This window comes from Cebus imitator, unplaced genomic scaffold (genome assembly GCF_001604975.1).
Source record: "Cebus imitator isolate Cc_AM_T3 unplaced genomic scaffold, Cebus_imitator-1.0 Scaffold509, whole genome shotgun sequence".
NCBI lineage: Eukaryota > Metazoa > Chordata > Mammalia > Primates > Cebidae > Cebus > Cebus imitator.
Window position 1 is genome coordinate 1292262 of NW_016107824.1, and position 8247 is coordinate 1300508.

At 58.9% G+C, this 8247-nt stretch overlaps 1 protein-coding gene across 3 annotated transcripts in view; it reads left to right on the forward strand.

Moving 5' to 3' along the window:
- The window catches only part of DEF8 (differentially expressed in FDCP 8 homolog), a 21258-nt gene extending 13227 nt beyond the window's left edge, over positions 1–8031 (forward strand). For 2 of the 3 annotated variants that reach the window (XM_017513980.2, XM_017513983.2), the window contains exons 6-12: positions 756–920; positions 1546–1673; positions 1846–1959; positions 3188–3268; positions 4291–4431; positions 4584–4693; positions 5940–8031. In XM_017513980.2, the coding sequence (XP_017369469.1) occupies positions 756–920; positions 1546–1673; positions 1846–1959; positions 3188–3268; positions 4291–4431; positions 4584–4693; positions 5940–6042 (842 nt within the window). In that variant the 3' untranslated portion in view covers positions 6043–8031. The remainder of the gene's footprint in view (positions 1–755; positions 921–1545; positions 1674–1845; positions 1960–3187; positions 3269–4290; positions 4432–4583; positions 4694–5939) is intronic. The other variant, XM_017513982.2, reaches the window with a different exon arrangement.
- The last annotated feature ends 216 nt before the right edge of the window (positions 8032–8247 follow it).

Consider the following 8247-nt stretch of genomic DNA (forward strand, 5'->3'; position numbering starts at 1 on the left):
GTGAGTGAGAGGAGGGAGGTGAGTGAGAGGGGGGTGGTGAGTGAGAGGGGGGAGGTGAGTGAGGGGGGGAGGTGAGTGAGAAGGGGGAGGACACCGACAGGCGAGGCAGGCGGTGGGAGTGAGAGGCAGCTCCCTCGGGTGCCTGCTGAAGGTTTGGGAATGGAGGGTGGCAGATGAGAACCGAGTCTGGCTGGGTGTGGTGACGCACACCTGTAATACTAGGGCTTTTAGATGCACAGATGGGAGGTAATAACGCCCTAGGTGTTATTGCTGCTGGAGCTCGATGCTGCAGTGAGCTGTGATTGCACTATTGCATTCCGCCCTGGGTGACAGAGCAAGACCCTGTCTCTTAAAAAGTACAAAAAACCCCAGAGAGATAGGGGTCAGGGTAACTCATGATGTTTAAAGGTTGGAGCCGCTGAAACCAGGATGGGAAGCCGAGGGGCTTGGGAGGGCAGGGCGGGAGTTCTTTTCATTCCATTTGGACACACTGGGTCTGGGGTGGGAGTGGCAGGTTGACCCCAGACATGTGAGTCAAGTTGAGGGACCAAATCTGGGCCACCTTTGGGGCAAGGCTCAGGGGCCAGGGGCAAGAGCACCTTTGAGGTTCTAAGGCTTCCCTTGGTGACAGGAGGTCTTAAGTTGATCTGGGCCTCGGAATGGAACCCATGGGGAGGGGGCAGGGCAACTGAGGGTGGCCTGGGCTGCAGGTGCACCCTTCCTACTTCTGAGAAGTGTGTGTCCGGCCACCCTAGGGTGTTATTACCGCTGTCACAGCAAGTGCTTGAACCTCATCTCCAAGCCCTGTGTGAGCTCCAAAGTCAGCCACCAAGCTGAATACGAACTGAACATCTGCCCCGAGACCGGGCTGGACAGCCAGGATTACCGCTGTGCTGAGTGCCGGGTGCCCATCTCTCTGCGTGAGTGTGGCAGGAGACAAGAGGGTGAGGGAGCTGTTCCTGGCAGGGGAGCTGGGTGTGCAGGTGTGTGAGGGCCCATCAGTCAGACAGCGGAGTGAGGCCCTGAGGCAATCCCTGCTTGTTATCCTTGGAAAGTGACCCACGGGCCTGCTGCTGGCATTCTTTCTCACTGAAGCAGACTGAGGTTCCAGCGGTCCTGTGACTCCCCCAGGTCCCTGAGGAGTACCTGCAGGGCTGGGACCTGGCCTCTGCCTCCCTGGGCAGCCTTTTGTCACAGAAAGCCTCATCCACAGGGACTGGGAAGATGACACGGTTGTCACGCACATGTGTGCACCAGCTCTTCTTTCTGGAGAGTTGCTGGTGTTAATTCATCAAGTCCCCACACAGCCCTACAGTGGGGCCCTGTTTGTACCTCCCTTTACTGATCAGAAAACAGGGCAGTGAGACACTGGGACCACCTGAGGATAGGGTGAGTCAGGAGGGAGCCCTTGGCCTGGCTGGCTGTCTCCCCGAGGGCTGTGGCCCATGGGAGGACAGACTGTGAGGCTGGGAAGCCGCGGGGGGCTCTGGTGAGGCAGGGACCCTCCCCACCCCTCTGACTTGGTGATGGCCCTGCCCCCTGCAGGGGGTGTGCCCAGTGAGGCCAGGCAGTGTGACTACACCGGCCAGTACTACTGCAGCCACTGCCACTGGAACGACTTGGCCGTGATCCCCGCACGCGTGGTGCACAACTGGGACTTCGAGCCTCGAAAGGTAGGGGTTGGAAGGTGGGGGCATCGCCCTGGAGAGGAGAGCAGGAAGGGCAGTGGGGTGTGGAGCCCGTGTGCCCCCGGTGGGTGTCACTGGCTGTGGGGGCCGAGGGCGGGTGTCACTGGTGCACGCGCCCTGGGCGGGTGTTCGAGGCGCCACCCGGCCTTGCCCGCAGGTATCCCGCTGCAGCATGCGCTACCTGGCGCTGATGGTGTCTCGGCCCGTGCTCAGGCTCCGTGAGATCAACCCGCTGCTGTTCAACTACGTGGAGGAGCTGGTGGAGATTCGAGTGAGGCTGGGGCCCTGGAAGTGGGAGGCAGGAGCGCTGTGTCCGATGGGCCCTGGGGCTGGGCCAGCACCCTCTTCTCCTCTGGGCCGTGGGAGGTTCTGAGCAGAGGAGGGAGGCCGCCTGCTTAGGGTGATCTGGGCGCCATGGCTGCCCTTTGTGAAGGTGCTGGAGCTGTGTGCAGTAGTAATCTTACGCCAGGCATGAATGCAATATGAAATTTTCTAATAGCCATGTTAAAAAAGTAAAAAGAACCGGGCTCAGTGGCTCTCGCCTGTCATCCCAGCACTTTGGGAGGCAGAGGCGGGTGGATCACCTGAGGTCAGGTGTTCGAGACCAGCCTGACCAACATGGTGAAAATACGAAATTGGCTGGGTGTGGTGGCACATGCCTGTGATCCCAGATACATGGGAGGCTGAGGCAGGAGAACTGCTTGAACCCGGGAGGCAGAGGTTGCAGTGAGCCGAGATCGCCCCACTGCACTCCAGCCTGGGCAACATGAGCGAACCTCTATCTCAAAAAAAAAGTAAAAAGAAACAAGTGAGGTTATTTTAAAAAATGTATTTTGTTTAGCCCAATATATCCAGAATATTATTTCAACACGAAATCAGCGTATGTTTTTGAGATATTTTATGTTCCTTTTTTTTCTGTGCCATGCCTTTGTCTGCAGTGTGTATTCTCTGCTTATGGCCATCTCACTGCTCAGCAGCCACTTTCAAGGGCTCTGTGGCTGTGCGTGGCTGGTGGCCCATCTCTTAGCTGGCAGTGAGGGAGGAGTTAGGGTGGGAGCCGAGGGCAGATGGGAGCTGCGGTCCCTGCAGGCGGGACGTGACCGAGTCTCCTGTGAGGTGGTGAAAGGCACCGGGTCCTGTTTTACCAGGAGGAGACTGTGGCCGCAGATTGAGTTGCCAAGTCCAGGGCTGGGGCGGGAGCTGGGATTTCTCTGGAAGTTTGGCTTGTGGTTCCTGAGGCTGCTGGCTCCTAGGCAGTTGTGTGCCCATGGGGCCGGGTGAGGGGAGGGAAGGGTCAGTGAGCCTCACGGTCCTGCCCGGACCGGGAGCTGTGGTTTGAACGTGTGCTTCGCTGCAGCCCTCAACTCTGGGTCCCTCCTGGGGAACCGACCCTCAGGCATGAGGCAAGCTGCCTGTGAGCTGGGCTTGCTGTGAGGCCCATGCTGGGCCAGCCCTGCGTCCTGGCTGAGGAATCCTGCCCACTCCCGCCTTGTCTGCAGAAGCTGCGCCAGGACATCCTGCTCATGAAGCCGTACTTCCTCACCTGCAGGGAGGCCATGGAGGCTCGTCTGCTGCTGCAGGTCAGACTGACGGCGGGACTGGCCCTGGAGGGGAACGGCTAGGACGGCGAGGCAGCTGGGGCTCAGGGTTTTTCCAGCTTGTGCATGCTGTAGCCTTAGCAGAGGGTCTCCTAAGCACAGTCCCAGGGAGCCAAGCAAACAGGTATTCTGCCCACAGAGGAGTTCTCCAAGTCGTTCAGTTTGGGAGGCCCTGCAGCCTTTATGTGAATCTCCATGGGGGTGGAGCCCCACCCTCCTCAGGCAGATTCACCACAAAGCACAGTTTTCAAGGTTCATCTCATCATTTCTTCAACAGATACAGCTGGTCTAGATTCTGCGAACAGTGAACAAAATAGGCAGGAGTCCTTGCCCTTACAGTGCCTTTCAAGTAGGGAAGACACGAAAAATAAGTCATGTTTTGGGGTGGTGAGCCCTGTGGACAAGGCAGAGCAGGAAGGGTGGGGAATGAGGGGTGCAGTGTGCCTGGAGGGGCTGCATCGGGAGTGGAGGGCGGGGTCTACACGGGTGAGGGGTGCCGTGTGGCTGGAGGGTTGGGGAGTGCAGTGTGGCTGGAAGGGGCTGAATTGAGAGAGGAGGTGGGGTGGCTACACGGGTGGGGGGGTGCAATGTGGCTGGAGGGCTGCATCCGGAGTGGAGGGCGGGGTCTACACGGGTGGGGGGTGCAGTGTGGCTGGAGGGCTGCATTGGGAGTGGAGGGCGGGGTCTACACGGGTGGGGGGTGCAGTGTGGCTGGAGGGCTGCATCCCGAGTGGAGGGCGGGCTCTACACGGGTGGGAGGTGCAGTGTGGCTGGAGGGCTGCATCCGGAGTGGAGGGCGGGGTCTACATGGGTCAGGAAATGTGGCTCTGGTCCGTCTTCCCTTGTTGGCTTCCTGCCGCTCCTGGTTTCTACTCCTGGGGCCTAGACCCTTCTGTAGCTCGTTTCTCTGTGAGCACCGGGCCCTGATCACTGGTGTGACCACGTGTGGGCAGTGGGCAGGGCCTTCCCCGGCGCAGGGGGTCACCGCTGCTGGGACTTGGCAGCTCCAGGATCGGCAGCATTTTGTGGAGAACGACGAGATGTACTCTGTCCAGGACCTCCTGGATGTGCATGCTGGCCGCCTGGGCTGCTCGCTCACCGAGATCCACACGCTCTTCGCCAAGCACATCAAGCTGGACTGCGAGGTGGGCCTCTGCCTGAGGGCTGCGTTCCCCCAGCCCCAGCCCTGAGGGGGGTTTGCAGGAGACACCCCCCAGCCTGGCGTGTCCCTGGCCTGGAGTGCCCAGAGGAGCTGGCACTGATGTTCCTGTGTGCCAACACCACACTGTCCCCCCAGCGGTGCCAGGCCAAGGGCTTCGTGTGTGAGCTCTGCAGAGAGGGCGATGTGCTGTTCCCCTTCGACAGCCACACGTCTGTGTGCACCGACTGCTCCGCTGTCTTCCACAGGTGGGTGTGGCTGGGGCCCTGCACTTGGGGGTGGGGCTCTGCCCTGTCCTCCAGGAGCCACCCCTGGCCTCCTGGGGTGTATGCAGGACATATGCAGGTATGCAGGACGCCATGGGAGATGGCACTGGTGCCCTAGAGAGAGGGAGATGGATCTTTGCTGACCCTGAGATACTGAGTCAGACCGTGATGTCTGTGACAGAGTGAGAAGTCCCCTCAGGACAGCACCTGGGGGCTGGGGGGCTGCTCCTTCCCAGGCCCTCCCACACCAGCCCCGGCAGCCCCAGCTCCACCCCGGACGTGTTCCCGGCCTCCCAGCTGCTTCCTCTCAGCACTAGGATTGAAGTCACATTTTGAGGGTTAGTGTAGGCTAGAGATTCCCAAACTTTGTGGTTTAATGTCATGGTAATTTTTTCAAAGTGTTCCTAAGCCAAAGGAAACTCCTAACACTTTCACTTACTAAAAGTACGTAGGCTCTCTTTTCCTAGCCACTAGAGCCACAGGGAAAATTATTTATGTTCAAACAACTTTGTAAGTATTTATGTCCTAAAGATTTAGTGGCCGTTTGGAAAACTAGTACACACAAATTAGAAGAAAAACATTTTAATTTCATGCTTCAGTAAGTGTGATGACTCACTGGTGATGTGTATGCGGGTTTTGGGCTCCACATGTCTTCCAGATGTGGAATCGGATGGAACGCTCCCCTCCCCCCAGTTTCTGTCCCCTGATTTTTGTCTGGAATTTGCTATTTTCCGTAGTAACTGCTGAAATCCCGGCTCTGCAGCGCTATGGTGTCACACAGAGTTTGAGGCTGAACTCCATCAGCTGGTAGTGTGCCCGAGGTCTCACAGATGCCCGTCACTGCCATGTTCTGTTTAAAAGTTTGAACTCAGCTGCAGTGCCCCAGGGCACAGTTTAGGAGCCAAGGCAGGTGCCAGGCACCCTGGGATAGGAACGGGGGATCGTGAGGAAGGGTGCTGAGGCTGGCGTGGCCACCTAGCTCCGCCCCTCAGCTGTGTGAAGTGAACCTGTGTGGTCGCCGACAGCGGTAACGTGAGGACCCCCAGAGGTCTGCCTCTGCACGCCGGTGGGCACTCTGCACACGACCACAGTCAGTCACCTGGTGTGGAGCCTGATTGTGGCCTTTGGTCATGGCTGTAGAGGGGATGATGAGAGCTGACCTAGCACGCGTGTGGGGTCAGTGCTAGCGTCTCCTGTGCCAAAAGCCCCAACCTGTTCTTGCCCCCAGGGACTGCTACTACGACAACTCCACCACGTGCCCCAAGTGTGCCCGGCTCAGCCTGAGGAAGCAGTCACTCTTCCAGGAGTCAGGTGCTGACGTGGAGGCCTAGGGCTGAGGAGGAGTGCCGGGCACCCGCCTGGGCCACCGGGACCCACCCGACAACGTCAAGTCGTTTGTTCTGCTCTGGAGACTCCTGGGGTGCAGCCCCAGGACCCCTTCGCCCCTGCGGGGCCAGAGTGGCTAGGCATTGTCAAGGACTGTGGTCTCCCACGTGCGTGCGGGGACTCGGGGCGGCCACACCTGCCTGCACTCCTGTGAGGGGTCCTTACGTGGCCCCCAGCCTTCCCCAGTGCAGGACTCCCTGGGCAGGGAGCTGGGGGACATCTCACCTCCCTTGTGGCACAGAGTCCTCCACACCCCTGGACCAGGGCATCTGGGCCCTAGAGATTTCGCAGCTCCCGTCCTGGGCACCCTGGAAACTCGTCAGGCCAAGACCCCAAGAGGGCTTCTGAGGAGGCGTGAGCGTGCACCACCCAGCCCAGGGCCAAGTTTCCCAGGCAGTGGGTTTCCGCTCTGCCTGGAGGCTCCATCCTGTCCAGCCACGTACCTTCTTGGGGCTTCTGGTTGTCCCCAGCTGGGGCTGTTCACAGCTGTCACCTGTAGACCCACCTCTACCTGGGGCCTGAGGGTCTAAGGCCTCACTGCGGGGTCAGCCAAGTGGGTCACCTGTTGTTTCTGTACAACGGCAGGGGAGCAGGCCATGGAGCTTTTCCCTGCTGGGTGCTCCTGCCTTGGCTCAGCCCACCTTTGCTGGTGCTCTAAGCTGGGAGGCCGTGGGTCCGTCTGAGGAGGATGTCCTGGCCTCCAGGTGTGGAGCAGGGACTGCGCCTGAAGGAGGTTCCAGGTTAGACAGTGGGACCCTACAGTGGTTCCTTGTGGCATTTCTTGGAACCAAATCTGCCTGGAGGAGCTGTGTCCTGCTGCCTGTAACGAGCTCTGGGTAGCTTGGAAACGACCGGCCAGGGGCCTTTTCTTGGGGGCCTGAGGTCAAGAGCTGAGAATATTTGCTTGGCTGAGCCCATTCAGGAAGATCGGGGAGGGGCGTGTGGGAGGCCCCTCACGCCGCAGGACAGAGGCCCTGGACAGCAGGGGAGCCCTGGGTGTGGGGACACTTGGTTTTGCTCTGTGCACTTTACAGACCCTGTGGTCCATGAGGGGCCTTGGGAGAGGACATTTTGGGATGTGGCTTCCCAGCCTTCTGCCCTGGGAAGTGGGGGTGCTCCTCTCTGTCCTTTTTGGGGAGTAGAGGGTGAGGGGTTACATGGGTCCTACACCCTGGACCGTGCTTGGCTGTTGGTACACATGGTGGGCAGAGGACAGCGAATATCAAGGCTTGGTAGGTGTCCCCTTTGACCAGAAAGCCCAAGAGAAGCCACCCTAGCCAGCAGAAAGGCCGCCCAGCTCAAGGGCTCATTCAGTGAGCCTCCTCTGTCCCCTCCGCCATCAGGAAGGGGCTGGTGTCCTCTCCCCACTGTGGTGGCTTTAGGCAAGGTTCTTACTGTCTGCCCTGCCTCAGTTTCCCCATCTGGAAAATGGGGGCAGGGGTACTGACCTACCTCAGGAGGAACGGCGAGCAGGGAACATGCTGGAGTCCTTCAGAGAGTGTGATGTGAGGTTGGGTTCCTGTCTGGCTTCCCCTTCCTCTTTGGGGCCGAGGAGGGAGTGAAAGGCCAAATGCTGTTTCCCGACACCCCTCGGTCTGCACACGCCTCACGACTGCGTCACGGTTCTGTCGTATGGATATCAGCCACTCCGCAATACGAGTACTCCGCATCCCAGCATTCGAGTTACAGATCACTGTGTCCACGGAAAACCTGTGCTGGCGTTTGCTGGACAAAGGGTTGGGCCTTTTTTTTTTTTAACCTCCCACCCAGCATCTCCCGACCTGCCCGTTCTGGGTGACACAGTCTCTAAACAGTCACGTGTGGGTGTCTCTGAGTCCCAGCACAGCAGGAAGAGCCCAGCGAGGCCACAGCGTGGGACCCAGCTGGCCTGTAACAACGCTGCTGTCACTGTCGCATTAAATAGATGTCCTTTAGCCTGCGGTGTGTGGTGAATTGGGGACAGAGGAGAGAAACTGGTTTGCCAATTACAAGTCAATTGCAGGCTTAGGGAAAACAGCCTTTTCCTTTCGGTGTGGTTGAATGTAATCTGGTGTGGGGTGAAGTAACATGTGCTGATTGGTTGGAGAGTACCTGTGGTGGTGTCACAGATGTGCTGATTGGTTGGAGAGTACCTGTGGTGGTGTCACAGA